The sequence below is a fragment of the Phoca vitulina genome, unplaced genomic scaffold (genome assembly GCF_004348235.1).
Source record: "Phoca vitulina isolate PV1807 unplaced genomic scaffold, GSC_HSeal_1.0 scaffold46, whole genome shotgun sequence".
In the NCBI taxonomy this organism is placed as follows: domain Eukaryota; kingdom Metazoa; phylum Chordata; class Mammalia; order Carnivora; family Phocidae; genus Phoca; species Phoca vitulina.
Window position 1 is genome coordinate 6,426,091 of NW_022589749.1, and position 22,253 is coordinate 6,448,343.

At 46.4% G+C, this 22,253-nt stretch overlaps 1 protein-coding gene across 1 annotated transcript; it reads right to left on the reverse strand.

Moving 5' to 3' along the window:
- Positions 1 to 7,187: 7,187 nt before the first annotated feature.
- Positions 7,188 to 18,936, reverse strand: OAS1 (2'-5'-oligoadenylate synthetase 1). Its single transcript, XM_032431557.1, has 6 exons — positions 18,577 to 18,936; positions 16,207 to 16,495; positions 13,753 to 13,937; positions 9,765 to 9,997; positions 9,087 to 9,301; positions 7,188 to 8,005 (listed from the first exon to the last, which is right to left on the reverse strand). Exons 1-5 carry the CDS (start codon positions 18,754 to 18,756, stop codon positions 9,097 to 9,099), a joined length of 1,092 nt encoding a protein of 363 aa, XP_032287448.1. The 5' UTR covers positions 18,757 to 18,936; the 3' UTR covers positions 7,188 to 8,005; positions 9,087 to 9,096.
- Positions 18,937 to 22,253: the final 3,317 nt, after the last annotated feature.

Below are 22,253 nucleotides of genomic sequence, written 5' to 3' on the forward strand. Positions count from 1 at the left end.
AAGATGTGTTAAAAGTATCGTGCGACTCACTCAATGGGTTGGAAATCTAGAAAGATCGCCGTCAAGGACCAGAACATTTGAGGAATGTGGAGAAGGGAGAAAGCAGAGGATCAAGATTGGACGAAGATGGTGTGCTGATCGCGTACACAAGCCTTCAACTACCACCCTAGACTCCAGAAGTCACGGGGAAGAGATGAAAAAATGTACTAAGGCTGCTGGATCCTAAATCGAGGCACCACTGGTGAGCTGGAGACACAGGTGCCGGATGAGATGGAGCAGGAAAATCTCAGCCTGAAACACGGAATGAAGAAAGTACTCCTGCGGGGTGGGTAGGGGTCTGAGAAGCTCGAGGGAGGGACTCAAGGGGGTGTGCGGGGAGGGCTTTGTGTGAGGGGGTGGCGGGCGTCTGGGAGCGCTCGCTCCGGGCTTAAAAGGTGGTATTACTTTAAAATTCCCCTTCTCTTGAGCGGGGCAGGGACCCCAGCATCAATCCTGGACCTCCAGCTTCACATCACACGTTTCGTCTCTTTGCTGTGCCCTCATCTCTGTGGGCTAAAAGTTACCCTTCTCAGTTCCTTTCCTCACCAGGAAGTTGCCCAGAATGAGGCAAGACGTCTGAGCATGCAGAAATGTGTGACTCAGGTGCTGTGGTTTTCATCCGATCATTTCCTTCCTCCCTTACCCACTTGCACCCCTGTTTCCAAATCTCATGAATTTGTGCTGGAACCAGCAGCTCCACATACCAGCACCCAGAGCTTTCTCTAACCCTGGGTCTCCTGGCTTTGCATAGGCTACCAGAGCTTAGCAGGAGAGAAATGCTTATCCAAAACACTTTTTTTTTTTTTTTTGGCAAGACAAATTGCTTTATTGTTTCTTGTGGTCATACAAGTAATATAAATTTATTGCACAGCATTGATAAAGTCAGGGGCGCCTGGGTGGCTCAGTTGGTTACCGTCTGTCTTCAGCTCAGGTCCTGATCTCAGGGTCCTGGGATTGCTCCCTGCTCAGCAGGGAGTCTGCTTCTCCTTCTCTCTCTGCCCCTCCCCCTACTTGTGCTCTCTTGCACTCTCTCTCTCTCAAATAAATAATAAATAAAAATCTTTAAGAAGACATTTAGGTCTTCCAGGAACCAAATGCTACAAAATACAGTTAAAGAAAACATACTGAGTACAGTAACACAGACGCAAGTATGTAAAAATAATATGACAGAGGACATGAGAGACATGTGCAGTGAAGAATTGTAATAGTTACAGTGTCATTAAAGAAAATTAAAATTAGTGAAGAGAAACTCCAAGTTAATGGATGGTGTTCTCACTAGAACACTGATGTCATTCTTCCTAAACTAATTTATGTAATTCCAATCCAATGCCTCCCCATATTTTGGGTGGAATTTATGTAATTCCAATCCAATGCCTCCCCATATTTTGGGTGGAATTTCATATATTGAGTGACAATTAACATAGAAATAGAGAGGGCCAAGAGAAGCCAGGGCTTTGTACCCCCTAATATAAGATTTATTTATTATTACTTTTTAATAGTAACCATGATTTCCAGGAGACTCTCTGGTGGATTTACAAAAAAAAATTTTTTTTAAGATTTTATTTATTTATTTGACAGAGAGAGACACAGCGAGAGAGGGAACACAAGCAGGGGGAGTGGGAGAGGGAGAAGCAGGCTTCCCGCGGAGCAGGAGCCCGATGCGGGGCTCGATCCCAGGACCCTGGGATCATGACCTGAGCCGAAGGCAGACGCTTAACGACTGAGCCACCCAGGCGCCCCAGATTTACAAAAATTAATTGCTTTCACTGTTGGAAGCAGAATAATTGGGATAAGTGTATTTGGCTAGAAAAAGGAAAAAAATGTATTGAGTTTAGATTCCAACTACTGATTCCAATTTGGATTATTTTAAAAATTATTATTATTTTTTAATTTCAGTGTATTTAACATACAGTGTTATATTAGTTTCAGGGGTACCAGATAGTGATTCAATAATTCTGTACCTTACTCAGTGCTCATCAAGATAAGCGTGCTCTTAATCTCCTCAGTCTATTCACCCAACCACCCCCCCCCCCCCCACCTCCCCTCTGGCAACTACCTGTTTGCTCTCTATAGTTACCAGTCTGTTTTTTGGTTTGTCTCTTTTTTCCTTTGTTTGCTTTGTTTCTTAAATTCCACATAGAAGTGAAATCATATGGTATTTGTCTTTCTGACTGGCTTATTTCACTTAGTATTATACCCTCTAGATCTGTCCATGTTGTGGCAAATGGCAAGATTTCATTTTTGTATGGCTGAGTAATATTCCATTTTGTGTATAGACCACACCTTCTTTTTTTAAAATTTTTTATTGTTATGTTAATCACCATACATTACATCATTAGTTTTTGATGTAGTGTTCCATGATTCATTGTTTGTGCATAACACCCAGTACTCCATGCAGAATGTGCCCTCTTTAATACCCATCACCAGGCTAACCCATCCTCCCACCCCCCTCCTCTCTAGAACCCTCAGTCTGTTTTTCAGAGTCCATCGTCTCTCATGGTTCGTCTCCCCCTCCGATTTCCCCCCCTTCATTCTTCCCCTCCTGCTATCTTCTTTTTTTTTTTTCTTAACATATATTGCATTATTTGTTTCAGAGGTACAGATCTGAGATTCAACAGTCTTGCACAATTCACAGCGCTCACCATAGCACATGCCCTCCCCAATGTCTATCACCCAACCACCCCATCCCTCCCACCCCACCCCCCACTCCAGCAACCCTCAGTTTGTTTCCTGAGATTAAGATTTCCTCATATGAGTGAGGTCATATGATACATCTTTCTCTGATTGACTTATTTCGCTCAGCATAACACCCTCCAGTTCCATCCACGTTGTTGCAAATGGCAAAATCTCATTCCTTTTGATGGCTGCATAATATTCCATTGTATATATATACCACATCTTCTTTATCCATTCATCTGTCAATGGACATCTTGGCTCTCTCCACAGTTTGGCTATTGTGGACATTGCTGCTATAAACATCGGGGTGCACGTACCCCTTTGGATCCCTACATTTGTATCTTTGGGGTAAATACCCAGAAGTGCAATTGCTGATCGTATGGTAGCTCTATTTTCAACTTTTTGAGGAACCTCCATACTGTTTTCCAGAGTGGTTGCACCAGCTTGCATTCCCACCGACAGTGTAGGAGAGTTCCCCTTTCTCCGCATCCTTGCCAACATCTGTTGTTTCCTGACTCGTTAATTTTAGCCATTCTGACTGGTGTGAGGTAGTATCTCATTGAGGTTTTAATTTGGATTTCCCTGATGCCGAGCGATGTTGAGCACTTTTTCATGTGTCTTTTGGCCATTTGGATGTGTTCTTTGGAAAAATGTCTGTTCATGTCTTCTGTCCATTTCTTGATTGGATTATTTGTTCTTTGGGTGTTGAGTTTGATAAGTTCTTTATAGATTTTAGATACTAGCCCTTTATCTGATATGTCATTTGCAAATATCTTCTCCCATTCTGTCGGTTGTCTTTTGGTTTTGTTGACTGTTTCTTTTGCTGTGCAAAAGCTTTTTATCTTGATGAAGTCCCAATAGTTCATTTTTGCCCTTGCTTCCCTTGCCTTTGGCGATGTTTCTAGGAAGAAGTTGCTGCGGCTGAGGTCGAAGAGGTTGCTGCCTGTGCTCTCCTTTAGGATTTTGATGGACTCCTGTCTCACATTTAGGTCTTTCAACCATTTGGATAGACCACACCTTCTTTATCCATTCATCAATCAATGGACACTTGGGCTGCTTCCATAATTTGGCTATTGTAAATAGCACTGCAATACACATAGGAATGCATGTATCTTTTCAAATTAGTGCTTTTGTATCCTTTGGGTAAATACCTAGTAGTGGAATTGCTGGGTTATATGGTTCTTATTTTTAATTTTTTGAGGAACCTCCATACTGTTTTCCACAGTGAGAAGGCAGGGGTTTTGATAAAAAGAGACCAGAGTTTTCTCCAAGATACTAAGAATTCTTACAAGGCTATAGTAATTAATACAAGGTAGCAGTATCTCAAGGATACAAAACAGACCAGTGGAACAGAATAGAGACTCACACATAGATGGGCTCAGGGTGTATGTTGGAGGTGGCCATGTAGGGCCATGGGGAAAGTGTTGTCTCCCCAACAAAAGCTGCTGGGATAATTGGGCATCCAGATAGAAGGACTAGAACTGAGTCCTACCTCACACCAGGTAAAAATAAATGCCTTTTGTTGCTTGTGTTTTGGTATCACATCTATGAAATCATTGCCAAATCCGATGTCATGAAGCTTTTCCCCTATGCTTTCTTCCAGGGTTTTTACGGTTTGAGGTCTTTTAAGTCTTTAATCCATTTTGAGTTGCTTTTTGTGTAAGGTGTAAGATAAGGGTCCAATGTCATTCCTTTGCATGTGGGTGTCCAGTTTTCCCATTGCCATTTGTTGAAGAGCTGTCCCTTCCCCACTGGATACTCTCGGCAACTTGCTGAAGATGAATTGGCTGTATACATGAAGCACAGGCAGCAGAAGCAAAAATTTAGGCAAGCGGGACTGCATCAAAATGAAATGCTTCCAAATAGCAAATGAAGCAATCAATGGAGTAATAAGGCAACCTGTGGAAAAGGAGAAAATATTTGCAAACCATAAATCTGGTAAGGGGTCAACTTGCAAAATAATAAGGTGCTCCTACCACTCAATGGCAAAAACACTAATGTAACCTAATTTAAAAACGGGCCAGGGACTCGAATGGACATTTCTCCAAAGAAGACACACAAATAGCCAACAGGTGTATGAAAAGATGCTCACCATCACTAATCATCAGGGAATTGCAAATCAAAACCATAAGCTATCACTTCACACCTATTAGAATGGCTATTACCAAAAAAACAAGACACAGGTGTTGGTGAGGATGTGGAGAAATTGGAACCTGTGTGCACCGTGGCGGGGGGGGGATGGGAGTTCCCCCCAAAATAAAAATAGTACTACCGTATGATTGATGTGACTTTTCAATTAAACGACTGATGACTGTAACGTTGTTTATAATCATGAAACACTCTCAGAAGACAACCCAAGTGGATTACCCACTTTATTTATTATGATGTAATGACATACAGTCATTCTATGTGATGCCAAAATTTCCCACTCATCCTAGAGTGATAACTACATAAATGTGACAAAGCAGGTAACAAAACCGGGTAGGGAGTCAAATCCCATTTTTATAAAAACGCCACATACACAGGGAGACAGGGGAGAGTCAGAGAAAGGGCTGAAGAGACAGGCCCCAAATTTTAACAGGTTGGAGGGAGGGACTGTGGAGTGTTTGTTGTTTTTTTTAATGATGTCTTTATTTTGCTAATGTTAAAGACAATAACCAAATAATGTCTTGAAGGAAGAAGTTTATACTCCCAGAACCCCAGACACAAGAGGCAGAGCCTACCACACACGGAAGCACAAGGGTCGTTCATGAGGCAGAGGGAACGAAGGGAGAACATGGAAAGCGCCTTTGTCATAGTTTCTGCAGGCAAGGCAAGACAGGGTTAGCAGACTTTGGATTGGCGAGTTTGAAAGATTTCCGTGGGCTCTGCAGCGTATGGGCTGTCCCGAGTTGTCCGGTACCTGGCCCTGGAGTGAGTCGGGCAGGTGGATTGTGGCCCAGGGTGTGAGAATCCTGGGACGCCTATAAAGGAAGTGGTTGAGAGTCTGGGCTCGGGGTTGGGTAGTTTGCATATGAAAGGTGGGCTCTTAGCTGAGCTGTTTGCTATCTCTAGGAATTAGATACCCTGGGAGGGGCCGTGTCTCCAGGATCAGCAAGGCCCCAGAAGTCAAAATATCAGAAAATACAGAAAAAGAAAGGTGTGACTAGTACAGAAGCACCAGTAGGAATGAGGTTGGGGCAGGGGCAGGCGGAGACATGGTGAGATGGCAGCTTCTTGCAGGTGCCCACCTTGTAGGCAGGGACAGTGGCTGAGAAGAGGTCACCAGTTTAGGACCCCTAGCATTGTGTGTCCGTTCTTTATCACAGCTAGGAATTGCTAAGCAGTGCAAACCTCCCTGAAGGCGGTGGGGGGGAGGCGGGTACCGGTGGTGGTGCTGGTCTGGGTAACTCCATGAAGCAGATGCTGATGTAGGATTAAATGTGCAAGAGAAACTGGGGAGGAAGCTGGGAGCCTCCAGGAAAGCGGGTAGACCCTGATTGATTGCGTCTGACTCTGAACGAAGGCAAGAAGGAAGAAAAGCTGGCTTTGCAGTCTAGAGAAGGTCAGCAAGACCAGTGGGGAGTCCTTTAGCCCTGTGACTTGTCAGAGGACCCATGTCTGCCAGGAACGGGGCTACCTTAGTGTCCCTGCCTCACTCAGCAGCCCGTGTGCAGGGTGACTTCACTGTCAACGTGTGGATGGATTTGGAAGTACAGCAGCTGGGGCCCCCTCTCCTGGGAGCTCGCTTGGCTAGGTACCTTCTCGGGGTCACCAGAGTGGGGAATGAAGATGCATTAAGACCATCCTGCAGTGATGAAGAGCATGAGATTCAGAGCAAGGACTAGGGTTCAAGTTCAGGCTCTGTCTCTCACTTGTTAGGTGACCCTGAGCAAGTGCCCTGACCTCAGTTTATTGTTATGGCAACAAGAATAAAACCCATCTCACAGGGATGCTGGAAACTTAAAAGGAGGAATAGGGAGATGGACAAGCCCAAGACTTTGTCAGCCACTCAAGGTGACCAGCAGCTCAGGTGACACAAGCATGCTTGGTCCTTTTGTGAGCACTTCTGGGGGGTTTTTATATTTCGGAGCCTTGTAAATGAAATGCTGTTTCTTGGTACCAAGGACAAGACAGTGTGACAATGTATATCGGTCTAGTGTATTCTTTAATCCAGTAATTTGCCTTCTGGGGCAGAGCTGTGGAATATATAGATTTCGGATGTCTGCCACAGGTGTAATTTTAACATTTTTTAGGAGCCGCAGTAAAAAGCAAAAAGAAACAGAGAAGTCCATTTTGATTTAATTCAACATCTCAGAAAGTTCTGTCATTTCAACATGCAATCAATATAAAAAATGATCAGTTGTCAAGAATGTGACATTCTTGGGGCACCTGGGTGGCTCAGTGGATTAAGCATCTGCTTTCGGCTCAGGTCATGATCTCAGGGTCCTGGGATCGAGCCCCGCATCGGGCTCCCTGCTCAGGGAGTCTGCTTCTCCCTCTGCCTGCTGCTCCCCGCCCCACCACAAAGATGCTGGTCTTAGATCCTTCTGAAAGTTAGAAGGATCCCAAATGATCCAATATTAAAAGTCAGTACACGCAAATGTCAGACCAGGAGGCAGGGATTTCGGTCTGTTTCGTTCACTGCTGTGCTCCCAGCGTCCAGAACAATGCTTGGAACACAGTAGGTACTCAATACATATTTCTAGTTGAATCGATTCATATATACACACATATAACACGCAGATATATATACCTCTTGGCTCTGGGACTTGCAGTTAATAAACACCCAACACATGGCATTTGCTATTCTTTTTATTGTTATTGATGATAGATTGGACTATAAGCCACCCGCCAGGAATACAGAAGAAAGTTAAGGCTCTCTGGTTGCCTCTCAGAGATGACTGTCAGAGAACAGGCTGGGCCAGGGTGGGGCCGTAGGGAAACGGTAGCTATGAGAGGGGAAAGAGCATAGAACAGGGGAAGGGTGCGGGTCAGGAGACCTGGATTCCAGTCTGAGGTCTGACACCAACTCACTGTTGGGATTGGGGCCGTCTTCTGCCCTCTGGATCAAGGGACCTCCCCCGACCCCTGAACTGAGGGGGCTGGCCTGGATGCTTCTGGAGCCCTTCCCCCTAAGGCCCCCTGGCGTTCATAGGATGGCGCACATCCAGTCATCTTCCTTCCGGGCAGTGGGTGGTGTCACGCCCGTGCTGAGGCTCCCAGCAGATAAAGGGCGCCGTCCGTAATCCTGGGACTGATACATCCTGTGTTCAAAAGTTGCCCAATTATCCTCATTGTCTTATTCAAGCTGAAAGGGAAAAGCACATGATCACATCAGAGAACGGATCCTTCCACCTTGGCACTGGGTCTCTGTGAGCATTGATGGTGGATACTGTGTGACATGCCCCCTGGTTCCCCTTGAGGAAGGACAAAGAAGTCTCAGCTGCTGGGGAGGGGGTCAGCAGACAGATGTCAGCAGTCAGCCCCTTTAGGCTTGCCTTGACTACAGAGAGCCCCACGTTCAAGGCTATGCCCCTTCCTGAGTTGCCCATATTCAGTGACGGATCTGTGTGGGGGTCTAAAGGCCTGACCACCCCAGACTGGGGCAGGGCAACTCTGAAGGCCATTGGAGCTCCAGAGGGGTGGGCTGAGATTGTCACTGGGCTCCTCCCCGGCTGGACTTCTCCCTGTGCCCACATAGCAAGTATGGCCCAGGGAGGGCTGAGCACTGGCACTGGAGTCCCTGACTTCAGATCCCAGCTCTACCACTCCCTAGATAAATGTTCTTGAGCAGGTGACTTCACCTCTCTGAGCCTCCTTTTCTCGTATGTAAGACTGGGAGTAGCAAACACACCTCAAAGGGTGTTGTGATGATTTAATGAAATAATGGAGCATTTAGGACAGAACCTGAGCCCAAAGCAAATATTCAGTAAGAGGTGGCTATTATTATTTATTATTATTCATAGAGGAATGAGCCCGCTGGGGCCGTGGAAAGAGTTGCCTCTGGCCAGGGTCATGTTAACTGAAGAATGAAGTCTGGACAAGGGATGTGCAAATCCCAGGAACCCTCTGAATGGGCCCAAGATGACTGAAAATATGGAGCATAGCCTGAGACTCTATGAATATGTGGCTTCTAGCAAGGAGCAATTTCTTTGGAGAGAATGTTTCTTTGGAGACGATGGAGGTCACTTGACCTCTCTAGGCCTGCTTCCTCACCCATGACACGGGGAGAGTAGGACAGGCCTGTCTCAAAGGACATGATGGGAGGTTGGAGACGAGACAAAACATGTGAAATGCTCCGCACCGGACTTGGAACATAATAAGTGGTTAGTACACATCAGATAATGACCATAATTATTTACTAGTATGTTAGAAAGCATTTGTCTTACATGTCCCATGCTATAGAGGGTATGTGGGGAAGGACGACAGGGTGGAAGCAGACAGTCTCACTGGCGTGTCCCAGAAGCCCACTGGAGACCCATCCCCTTTCTCAAAGCATGGGTAACTCAGCCAGGCCCTGGCCTCGTTTGCCAGTCGCCGCCAGCCATTTGGGTCTCCAGCAGCCACGTTTCCCGTCGGGTCAGCTGGGTCCAGAATCACAGGCCTGGAGGGTGACAGTGAGAGAGGGATGGGTGAGGAACCAGGGCTGTGTCTGGTGGATCCAGATGCTCCCAGCAGGGCAAAACACCAGCCTGGCACAGGCTGGGACTCAGGGCAGGAGTGGGGCGCTGTTCTTACAGCAAGCTCTTAATCCCTGGGAGCGATTATGATTCTTTCTCTAGCTGTTGTTATTTTAGTTCAAATTTTGGCTCTTCCACTCATTTTCTGTTAAGGGTAAGACAAGCTCCTTACCCCTCAGAACCTCAGTTTACCCATCTGTACAGTGGCTACGGAGGGCCTGCCTCACAGGGTTGGAGGTTTAAATCAGATGGCAGCAGGAAAAGGCTTAGCACAATGGCTGGCCATAGAAGAGGACCAGCAAATGAGGGGCCCTCATTGCCAAGATGCCACATCTGTATCTAGGGGCTCATTTACGTGGGGAGCTAACCCACGTGGAGAGAGAGTACCTGGGTTTTGCAAGCTGCCTCTTCAGGTATTGTCCAATAATCGGGTTTTCAAAGTTGTAATACTTTGTCCAGTAGATGCAAAGCTGCTGGTAGTTCAGGACCAATTTCAAGACGGTCTGAAATCCCTGAGCTGTGCTGAACTCCGTTTGCTTGCTGCCATGCTCCCAGGCATAGACTGTCAGGAGCTCCAAGGCATACTGCTGTGGCAGGGGCTTCCCAAGCTGCTCCTTACACTGAGAGGAGCAAAAAGAATCAGAAACGTGCGCTTGTCCAGCTGGGGCATAAAGCACATTTCCCAAAGGCCAAATCCAGCCTGCCATCTGCTTTTGTAAATAACATTTCCGTGGAGCAAATCCACGCCCATTCATTCCCATGGAGTCTAATGGCTGCTTTCATGCTACAGAGTTGAGTAGTTGTGACAGAGACCATGTGGCCCACAAGATCTAAAATACTTACTACCTAAGGCATTATGGAAAAAAGTTTACTGACTCCTGGGTCAAGAGCTTGGGCTCTGGATTCTGAGTGATGTGGGTTTGAGTCCTGGCTCCACTGGTGTCCAATTCCTGGAAGACAACTTAGACTCTCGGAGCCTCATTTTTCTCACCTGCCAAGTGAGTGGTCATAGTAGCACCAAACTCATAAGGATACTGTGAAAATTAACTGAGAAGAAGAACTTGTAGTATTCCTAAGAGCCAAACAAAATTCCCTTTGGAGTAAGATATAAAACCCAAAGCCTCAAGTGATTTCACAAGTAAATTTCAAGTACCATGACCAGCACATAAATAACCAGGCACACAAGGAAACAAGATACCAAGAGTAATAACCAGCAAAAAAAAAAAAAAGGGGGGGGGGGACAATAGTAATAAGTCCACAAAACTTTAAATATTGAAGGATCATATAGAGACTTTAAAATAACTGGAAACATTCTGTTTACAGAAATAAAAGAAGAGCTTGAACTAGAGGAAATTAGAAGCCATAAGAAGTAACTTAGCATATTTGAAAAAGAATAAAATAGAAAATGTTGAACAAAATTTACAATAACTGTAATTAATAACTCAACTGCAAATTAGACACAGTTAAAGGAGAAATTAGTGAATTAGAGAGTATGTTAGAACAAACTATTCAGAATAAAACATTGGGAGACAGAAAGATGGAAAATGTGGAAGAGAGTGTAAAGATAATGGAAGATAGAGTGAGGTCTAACGTACATTTAATTGGAGTTCCAGGAGGTGAGGAAGAGAGAGAGACAATGTTTTAGGAGAATGGCTGAGAGTTTCCGAAACTGATGAAAGATACCCATTCACAGATTCAGGAATCCCAGTGAAGGACCCAGTGAACTCCAAGCAGGACAAGTGAAAAAGGAATCATCATTAAGACACTTCAGATTGAGGGGCACCTGGGTGGCTCAGTTGGTTGAGCCTCTGCCTTTGGATTGGGTCATGGTCCTGGGGTCATGGGATCTTGCCCCACATTGGGCTCCCTGCTCAGTGGGGACCCTGCTTCTTCCTCCCCCTCTGCCATTCCCCACCCCCAGCTTGTGCTCTCTGGCTCTAGCTCTCTGTCAAATAAATAAATAAAACCTTTAAAAAAAAAGACACCTCAGATTGAAATGGAACAAAATCAAAGACAAAGAGAAAAATATAAATGCAGCCAGAGGAATAAGACAGATTACCTACAAAGGAGCCACAGTTAGACTGACAACTGACTTCTCACCAGTGACCCCGGAAGATGGAGTGATATATTTCCGTGTAGTGAAATGGCCGCCAACCCAGCAAAAATACCCTTCAACAATGAAGGTAAAATCAAGACATTTTCAGGCAAACAAAAACTAAGAGTTCATTATCAGAAGACCGTCAGCAAAAAAATCTTCCAGGACATACTTCAGGAAGAAGGAACATGATCCCAGGAGGAAGGTTAGAGATGTAGGAAAGAGTTGATGGTGAAGAATGTGGTAAACACGCGGATAGATAAAATGAGCTCTAGGTATGGAAAATAATAGTAATGCTTTGCGGCCTTTGAAAATATAGAGACTTGAAACACACAACAAAGTGGCATGTAAGTTGCAGGTAGTGATGGTGGTGGTGAGTGGAGTTAAAGTATTGTGAGATTCCTGTATTGTTTTATGGGAAAGAAGAGAGAGGGAGGAGGGGCAGGGAGGGAGGGAAAGAGACAATTCCTTGTCGTGCAGGACTATCTTGCTCATTGTAAAACAACTACTATTCCTGGCTTCTTTCTTTGTCAGGAGCATCCTTGCCCCCTATCACCATGGTTACCAAAAATGTCCTCATGAATTTTCAGTATCCTTGGGGGCAGTGTTACACTTGTCAAGAACCACTTTGGTAAGTTCTAAGATGTTCAGGCTCCATGATCCAATTTCCTTCAACAGCAAACTAAGATGTCTAGCAAATAAAGGATTGTCTTGCTTTGCCTTAAAGGTAATTTTTATTTTTTAAGATTTTATTTATTTATTTATTTGAGAGAGAGGGAGAGATAGCGAGCATGAGAGAGAGCAGGAGCGGGGGAGAGAGGCAGAAGGAGAGGGAGAGAAGCAGACTCCCCGCTGAGCAGGGAGCCTGACATGGGGCTCGATCCCAGGACCCTGGGATCATGACCTGAGCCGAAGGCAGATGCTTACCTGACTGAGCCACCCAGGTGTCCCTTAAAGATTATTTTTAAAGTAGGAAGGTTTATCCTTAATTACTTTCTTCTACTCATTCATCCAAAAACATACATGTATATTATAAAATGAATATTATATATTAGGCAAAGTCTTAAGTCGGAAGGCCCAAATTTCAAGTTTTTGTTCTGCTACTTATTAGCTGGAAGAGCGTTCTGACTCTTATTCTCTTTCTCTAATACAGGTTTGAGAGGAACACTTACCCTTACTCAGCGCACAGACTCACCATAAAGATTAAATAAGATATAGGCTATTTGAGAGTAAGCAGAAATGCATATCACATCCACAAAAGATGAACTATGATGAGCCTGGCACAAGCAAAGCACATGATACATGTGAACTTTTATTCTGTGTGCTCCTGGCACGGCTCCAAGAAACCACATTTATTAGGACCAGCTGTGCCAGGCACCATGTTCTGTGTTTACTCTTGCTATGCCATGTTCCTCTTTGCAAACGAGAAAACAAGAAGCCAGAGGAAGTTAAGTCAGACCTGTTCAAGGTCAGACAGCCAGGAAGTGCACAGAAGTCTGTGTGTGTGTGTGTGTGTGGTTATAGCATTCATTAATTTATTCAACAATTCCTTACTGAGCACCTATTATGTGCCAGGCATTGTTCTAGGTTCCGGAGACACAGCGGTTAATAAAACACACACATCCCTTCCTTCATGCACATTTTTAGTGGGGAGACAGACTATCCCACAGGCTGGAGCAGAGTTTCCCCCTTGGAGGAAATAAAAGGAAGACAGCATGGCCTGAAGGGCGGTGGGGGGCGGGGGTGGGTTCGGAGAGGTCCAGGGCAGATCCTGGGAGCCTCATGAGATGACTGGGACCAGGGTGAGAGTGATAGAGGGGTGACAGTTGGTTATATTTTCAATACAGGACCAACATCATTTGTAGACTGGTGGGATAGACGAGTGCGTGTGAAACAGTCCAGGAAGACCCACGGTTTAGGCCAGAGTGGCTAGAAGCCCATATGGGCTTGTCATTTCCTAAGATGGGAAGGACCAGGAGGAAGGAGGCACCCTGGGTCCACTGGCACCTGTCCTAGGCCCTGCGCCTCCCCTTCTCATCCTCCCCCTCATCTCTGCACCCCTTCTCCTCCTTCTCTCCTTCCCCACACATCCCCTCCCCCCTCCCTTTCCTCTCCCCTTCCTGCCACCTCAACCTTCTCCTTTCCCCTCCCTCCCTCCCCTCCTCCTCCTCCCCTCTCCACACCTCTCTCTTCTCCTTCCCTCCCTCTATTCTGTAACCCTCCCCCCTTCCTTCTCTACCCCCCTCCTCCTCCTCTGCTCCCCAAGCAGGAGGAACATACCTTTTGGTACCAGTGCTTGACCAGGCGGATGAGGCTCTTCACCTTGGTTGGACGCTGCCTCAGGAAGTCCCGCTGCAGCTCTGTGAAGCAGGTGGAGAACTCCCCCTCTCTGCCCAGGTTCTGGCACTCTCGGATTAGCTTGATGTAGACTTCAGGGTTAGGCTTGTTGTTATTGGTCCACTGACCTGTTAGGGACAAATCCATCACTTTAAGATGTCAGCGCTTCTCTGAGGTTCTTTCAGTTGCTCTGGGGAGACAAGCTTGCTGGCCGTGGGGCGCAGCGGAAGGGGCAGCAGGCCCAGAGCCAGGGGGCCTGGAGTCCATCCCCAGCCTTTCCTTCTCCCAGCTCTCCTGCTCCCACCCCGTCCAGGTGGCCGTCACCCCTCTCTCCCGCCAGGGCTTCAGGCGACAGCCTCCTCGCTGGGGCCTCCACAGCCCATTCCCGACCCAGCACCCAGACAGGCCTTTCAAAACCTGGTCACACAGCTTCTTGCTTCCCACAACATCAGGAATAAAGTCCAGAGTCCCCATAATGGCCTATGAAATTGGATGTGCTCTGTCTCCTGCCGCCTCTCCCATCTCGCCTCCTACCTTGCTCCCTTGCCATGGACGCCATGTGGCCTTTTTCCTCTTCCCCAAATATGCCAAGCTCGTTCCTGTCTCAGGGCCTTTGCACTTGTGGTTTCCTCTTCCTGGAACCCCCAGATCTTCCCATGGTGGGCTCCTTCTCATCCCTTGGGCCTCAGCTCAGAGGTCACCTCCTCAGGGGACCCTCCGTCATCACTCTGTCCGAAAAAGCCCTCCACCCTCCATTGCTCTCCATTGAATCAATCCTGTTAGGTTTTTTGTCACAGCAGGTATCCTTCCATTTATCTTGTTTCTGTACTTATTGTCCGGCTCCAGGAGAGAGGTTCCTTGTTGGGCTCATTCATGGCCATAGAGCAGTGCCTGGTCCACAGTAGGTGCTCCATGGATAATCTGTGCTTCTCATTGTTGATCGGATGTCTCTGTCCTCTGGTGTTACCTCTCTTCCGATCTATTTTCCACACTACAGTTGGGCTGTCTTTCCAAAACATAAATCTGACCCTGCTCGAAACCCTTCCACAGCTATCCATTGTGCTTAGGAGAAATCCATAGCCAAGGTTGCAGGCTTCTGCAGGGTCAGCTCACTCCCTCCTTGCCCTCCACCCTCTGTTCATCCTCGGCATCTTGCAGTCCCCCAACACATCCTGATCTTCTCTCTTCTCCAGGCCTTTGCTTGCACTGTTCCCTCTGCCTGCTTTGTCCTTCCTCCCCTTCTCTCTCCCCTTCTTATTTTTTTTGTAGCCAATGGAATGCCAGCAGCCAACACTGGACATGGAACAAGGAAAGATCCCCAAACTTTCTCATTCTCTGGTGCTTTTAGAGTTTCGGTATTATTTTCACGGGTCCCCTATGCCAAACAAAAAAAACGAAAAAAAAAAAAAAAAACCCAACCAAGCCAAAAAAACCCAAACAACAACAAAACCCACCCCAGTTCCATGTACGTAGTTGAGTACAAGGGAACAGTAGTAGTTTCTGTGGTGTTGCCCTCCAAAATTTAAAATCTAAACTATCCCATGTGCCCCTGTGAGATATTTCACTGTGGCACCCTGGGGTGCCTCGGGGCACAGTTGGGGAACCGCATTTTTTAACACCTCCTATGTGCCAGGCCCTGTGTAAGAGCTTAATGTAGATGATCATTTATTTTTTTTCATTTTTTAATTTTTTTTTAAAGATTTTATTTATTTGACAGAGAGAGAGAGAGAACAAGTAGGCAGAGAGGCAGGCAGAGGGAAAGGGAGAAGCAGACTCCCCGCTGAGCAGGGAGCCCGATGCGGGGCTCGATCCCAGGACCCTGGGATCATGACCTCAGCCGAAGGCAGACGCTTATCCGACTGAGCCACCCAGGCGCCCCCTTAATGTAGATGATCATTTAATACTTAAAGTAAGAGCAGGACCTAGGTGGCCTGGTTTAACCCATTTTCCTAACGAGGCGATGCTTCCTATCCAAATGTTTCTGCAGAATTATCTAGAGATTCCAACCCTCAGGATAAGTTTAGCGGGGTCTCCTCGTGTTTGGGGTAAAAGATGCAATTCACATATTGACTCTATGCCGGATCTATGCTGCCTCATTTTCAGCAAGAGAAGTCTCAAGTAGGAGCAGCCAGCCTGACAGGAGCTCCCTGAGAAATGTCTTGCCCCCAAATGGTGCCAATTTGCCGTTTCATGTTGCTCCTGTGGCGGGTTATGACCTCATTCATTCTAAGATCTCCTCCCCACTTTGATGGGATGCCCCGTCATGGTAAGGCTCTCCAACTGTGGGAAATTTCTGCTCAGAAATATGAAAAGAGAAAGAAGCCTTGACGCAGGACAAAGGCAGAAAGCCTGTGTGTGTGAGTGTGAGTGTGTGTGTGTGTGTGCGCGCGCGCTTACCCAGGATGTCAAAGGCGGGCAGTACATCAAAGTCCACCCCTTCATTGTGAAAAGGGCCCAGGAGCAGAAAGCTGAGGGCTCGGGGCTTCTCAGGCCGCAGACTCCTGACCTCAAACTGCACTTCAAAGGTTTCTTCTCTTTGACAGGCTTCCAGCTGCCTCTTAATTTCCCAGATGAACTCTCCTCGTTTGTCAAGTTGCTCCTGAAAACTCTGGAGGTTGTTAAGAAAGACCACAAGGTCGGCATCTGATCGGCCTCTGAGGGACGTGCCTTTGCCCGAAGAGCCACCCTAAAACAGATGAGGAGAATGAGAACTAACAGTTATGGAGGAGAGCCTCCCTATATAAAGTGATGAGGACAATCACTAACATTCTTGAGCCTTAGCCTCTGCGCTGAGGGCATCAGCAGTCTTAGCTCCCATGATGCTCACAGGACTCTATGACTCCCATACTCTTGTTATCAGTCCCCTCTTTCCAGGTGGGGCATAAGAGCTCAGAGAGGGGATTCAGAAGCCCAGCCTCCCGGTGAGCGGTGAGAGAGCTGAAATTCAAACCCTGGCTGTCTCGTTCTAGCGTCTGTGTTCTTTACTCCCTAACCTTTACTATCTTATATAGGATTACATACTGTAGGCTGGCCCGTGCTGGGTGGTTTACATACATCATAGAATCTGTGCAGCCCTATCAGGCACTGGGAGTTATGGAAGAGGAAAGTGAAGCACAGAGAGGTAAAGTGACTTGCTCAAAATTTCACAGCCAGCAGGTGCTATCTATATGATCACTTCTTAACCAGCCCAGGATACCATAGAAATGGTGTCCCCATTGTGGATGGAGGAAAAAGGGAACCCTCATACACTGCTGGTGGGAATGGAAATTGGAGCAGCCACTGTGGAAGACAGTATGGAGGTTCCTCAAAAAATTAAAAATAGAGCTGCCTTCTGATCCAGTAATCCCACTATTGGGTATCTACCCAAAGAAAATGAAAACACTAATTTGAGAAGATACATGCAATCCTGTGTTTATTGCAGCATTATTTACAATAGCCAAGATATGGAAGCAGCCCAAGCGTCCATCCATAGATGAATGGATAAAGAAGATGTGGTACACACACACACACACACACACACACACAATGGAATATTCTCCAGCCATAAAAAGAATGACACCTTGCCGTTCGCAACAACATGGATGGATCTAGAAGGTATAATGCTAAGTGAAATAAGTCAGACAGAGAAAGACAAATACCATATGATTTCACTCATACGTGGAATCTAAAAAATAAAACAAACAAAACAATAGACTCAAATACAGAAAGCAAACTGGTGGTTGCCAGAGGGGAGGTGGTGGGGGATGAGTGACATAAATAAAGGGGATTAAGAAGTTCAAACTTCCAGTTATCAAATAAGTCACAGAGATGAAAAGTACAGCCTAGGGAATATAGTCAATGATATTGTACTAACGCCATGTGGGGACAGGTGGTGACTACATTTATCATAAAGAGCACTGAGTAATGTATAGAATTGTCGAATCAATACACTGTGTACCTGAAACTAATATCACATGGTATGTTAATTATACTTCAATAAGAAAAAAGAATCCTAGTTCATCAGGGAAGTTGAAAAGCTGAGCTTTCGGCAACGCCTGGCTCTGTTTTTGTGGAGTATTTACTTTACGGGAGACGACACCTACAATTTTGTAGCCACACAAAATCAGAATAACAGCTAGTTGTTGTTGGCTGGAGAGGGGCTCTGGAAGCCATTTTGTCAGGAAAAAACCAGAAACAAGCCGCTGGGACGTAGTCTTTAAACAGCTCATGACTCTGCAGAAATTGTGTGTCCCCAGCCTGGCCGTTCATTAGCAAATTACTTACTAGAGCTGGGCCTCAGTCTTCCTGTCTCTGAAAGGGATGTGGCTGAGGATGGTGGTTCATAAACTTCAGCCAGGGCATTTATTTAAAAGTTACAGGTGTAGGGCGCCTGGGTGGCTCAGTCGTTAAGCGTCTGCCTTCGGCTCAGGTCATGATCCCAGGGTCCTGGGATCGAGTCCCACATCGGGCTCCCTGCTCGGCAGGAAGCCCGCTTCTCCCTCTCCCACTCCCCCTGCTTGTGTTCCTGCTCTCGCTGTCTCTCTGTCAAATAAATAAATAAAATCTTTAAAAATAAAATAAAATAAAATAAAAGTTACAGGTGTAAGGCCTCACCCCAGAATCTATTATAACAAGTTATGGTTAGATTTTTTTTTTTTTTTTGGTATGGATATGTCAGAAACCACCAGCCCCAAAGACCTTTACCCTTTTGCTCTCCCTCTCTGTCTCTGCGGGACCTGTTGCCCATCCAGGCACCCCTCCCCCCCAGGCAAGGAGGCTTGGGCTCACCTTGACAACTTTGGACACCCGCACAGGGTGGGCGGCACCTTGGAAACACCTCTCCTTCAGGAAAGTGGAGATGATGTGGACGGCTTCCTTGATCTGCTTGCGGAAAGGCGTGTCTGGCAGGAGATAGTCTTCAATGAACTTGTCCAGATACTTGGCGGGGGTCTCTTCCAGCTTCCACATGATTCTCAGGGCAGGGACAGGAGCGCCTGTGGCCGAAGAGCTCGCTGCAGGGAACTCTAGTCTCAGAGATCCTGCGGACTGAGTCAGTTTAGTTTCAATTCCTAGGAAGGGAGGAGCTTAGCATAGCAAACACCCTGAACGGCTTCGGCCCTACCAGCTCCGTCCACAACTTACTACCCTCTTGTCCTTTATGCAGCAGCCCAGAATATCAGGCTGGACTCTGAAACTGTTGCGTTTTTTTTTTTTTTTAAGATTTTATTTATGTATCTGAGTGAGAGGGAGAGTGAGCATGCGAGCCTGGGGGAGGGGCAGCGGGAGAGAGATCACCAAAGGGTCCAAGGGTCCATCCCAGGACTCTGGGATCATGACTGGAGCTGAAGGCAGACACTTACCTCGACTGAGCCACCCAGGCGCCCCTCAAACTGTTGCTTTTTAACCCGTATTAGTACCTCACCCAGGAGAAATTGTCATTAAAAACCCATTTGTAGTTTTCTGCTTTACCCAGGAGAAATTGTCACTAAAAAGGGATTTATGGTTTCCTGCTTTGTCTTTTTTTATTGCTGACAAAATTCTTTTATAATTTCCTATGATCTTTACAGCGATACATGCACATTGTAAAGTGGAAAAGAAGTCAGAAAAGCAGGAAGCCTAAAGACCATCCGTGATCCTAAAACTCAAAAACCACTATAAACACTTTGGTATAGATGTTTTCAGATATTTTTCTAGGTTAACACACACACACACACACACAAGCACACACACACACACTCAAACACAGTTCTTTTTTTTTTTTTTTTTAAGCATCATTCTATATATATTTTCCCTTTCGACTAATAGGCTTTATTTCTTACAGCAGTTTTAGGTTTAGAGAAAAATTGAAGAGAAAGAACAGAGCTCCTGTAACAGCACTCCGAGCGGTCTGAAGGGCTAACTTGCTTCAAGTTTCTGCACTCTTTGCTTGCTGACCTAAGTCCCTTGGTCTATAGCAGAAGGGACTGTCCCTGAGATTTGCAGACCCCTGGTGTCCAAGAGAGAAGGACCAAACTATCCCAGAGCATAAGGCTTGACCACATTCAAAAAAACAGCTGCCGTGATCTCAGCCAGCCTGTTCTGGGTCCTGTCCACGGACGACTATCCACCTGCTTCTCCTGCCTGTAGCCCCCTCCCTCTCCCGTGCCTTCCCCTTTAAAGCCCCCCAGCTCCTCCTGGACAGGGAAGGTGGTCTTAGAGACATCAGTCCGTCATCTTCCCAGGTTGCCGGCTCCCCGAATAAAGCAACCCTTCCTTTCCCACCATCATGTGTCCCTTGAGCATTGATTTTTGAGTGGTGAGCAGCGGAACCTGAGTTCAGAACCGGTTCTGGGTCTGGTAACAGATTGTGGCCAGCAGCCAAAAGCTGTGCTTCTGACTTGTCCAGTCACCCCCTCCCTGGGGACTCCCCGAGACAAAGCAGGTGGCTGCCACAGGGCCCAGGGCCCACCCGTGTGTTGCCCGAGCTGGTGGCCGTGACAGATGGAACCAGCTGCTGGTGGCTGGGGGAGCCAGTGGGGCCAAGTCTTAGAGGAAGTTTTCCCAAGCAGCTGCCCAAACCCTTTTGTTTTGGAGATGCTCTCTGTCTTCTCCGGACTGGGCATGGACTGCCTATTTTCACTTTTTGTTGGTGGAAAGAAAACATGCGTCTGTTCCATCTGTTTGAGCTGACGGGCTCTGGGACCGGGTAAGTCTGCCAACCTGCACACGGGGAGTCTTCTTCCTCTGTCTTCTGGGCTTTTAGCCTTCTGGACCCTTCTGGGTCAATCTACAGGACCACTGGTAAGGGACAGGACTTGGAAGTGGCTCCGTACCTGTCTCTCCTCAAAGGAGGGGAAATCTGTCTAAGAGGGATCTCATCTGTCTGTTTCTGGAATCTGCACAAGAATGGGAGGATTTAGTTCCATCCCATCTCAGAGCCCGTTGGGGCGAAATCTGTCTGATGGGCATACTTATAGTTAGGATCCCATGTCAAAAAATGAAATCATATTTTATTGGAGCGCTGCTTGGCCTACGCATGTTTTGAGCTCGGAAGCAAGATGACCACTAAATAAACCTTTAAGTTATGACACCATCTTGCAATTGGAATTTTTTCATCAGAGATCAGGTAAATGGGATGAGATCCCCTACATGCAGACTTCTATGTCCCTCCATAAAGACGCCTCACAGGAAGGGATCCAGTTGATGGTCCAGAGAGATAAGGATGCACAAAAACTGAAGACACCTGATGCTGGAAATCCTCAATCCACCTCCCCAAGCACAAGCACCTGAACGGGTACCCAACCCACAGCTGCCTGCCCCTCCGCCTCCTCCGCAGGGCTGAAAATCAACCAGAGAAAGAGCCTGTTTTGCAGGAGAGAGAGAGATGAGGCAGAGAGGGAGGAATGGTAGTCCAAACCTTGAGTCTGCCTCTGCCCTCTGTTCCCCTCCTCCCTCCTCCTGTTCCCGCACCACCACCTGGGCTGCTCGGCAGAGCCCGCTCCTCCAAATCAGCTCCTTCTCTTCCTACCCTCACTATCGAGGAGCAAAAAAGCACCCCAAGCTGTTGGGCCACCTCCTTAAGAGGTTCAAACTGGAGCACCTCCCAAATCAGCATGAAGCGGCCCGGGGCTCCCCTGGACTTAAACCTCCAACCTCAGATTTCTGCACAGGGGCCCCAGGGAAATTGACAGTGACGAACTTTTAATGGACTCTGGTGCAGTATTAAAGGTAGTTTAAGGTTGTTGGTTTCACTAAAACAGACATGTTTTTGGAGTTGTCAACATCAAATACAATACAGATAATCAACTTTTATTCCTACTTTTCTACATATGGAGTTATTTTCCTTATCATTTCCAATAATCTCAATTACGTGTATCAGAATTTTACCTCTTACAAACCTTAATCTCTAGTGAAAACACTGTGAGCTATTACACCAGAAATCTTTAGATTCGCAAATCTATGAATACATTTCATAATTTCTAAAAACGTGTCTTTTCATAGTACAACTTCTGATAGAGCATAAAACATGTTTATGAGCAGACCCAAGTATCTTTAGTTCCCCAATAATAAGAAGCCAAAAGCAGACAAACCTATGCTCAGTAATTAATGTTTCAGTATTTATATACTGAAATATAATAGTATTATATAGTAATAATATATAATATACCTGAACTTATTAAATTCATGTTGTACCTGTTGCAACTTGTCAGCTAAAAATGACTTAAAACGGTGGTTGATATTTGTCTGTCTCATTAAGTTTTCATGGGTAGTTGTTAAGAGCAAGTAAATTACGTTTTACGGGGCGCCTGGGTGGCTCAGTCGTTAAGCGTCTGCCTTCAGCTCAGGTCATGATCCCAGGGTCCTGGGATCGAGCCCCGCATCGGGCTCCCTGCTCCGCGGGAAGCCTGCTTCTCCCTCTCCCCCTCCCCCCTGCTTGTGTTCCCTCTCTCGCTGTGTCTCTCTGTCAAATAAATAAATAAAATCTT

Coding starts and splice junctions, on each gene's coding strand:
- OAS1 (XM_032431557.1), bottom strand. CDS start 18,756: ATGTGGAAGCTGGAAGAGACCCCCGCCAAGTATCTGGACAAGTTCATT. Junction 16,496..18,576: donor GGGTGTCCAAAGTTGTCAAG/GTGAGCCCAAGC, acceptor CATCTGTTTTAG/GGTGGCTCTTCGGGCAAAGG. Junction 13,938..16,206: donor GCCCGCCTTTGACATCCTGG/GTAAGCGCGCGC, acceptor TGTCCCTAACAG/GTCAGTGGACCAATAACAAC.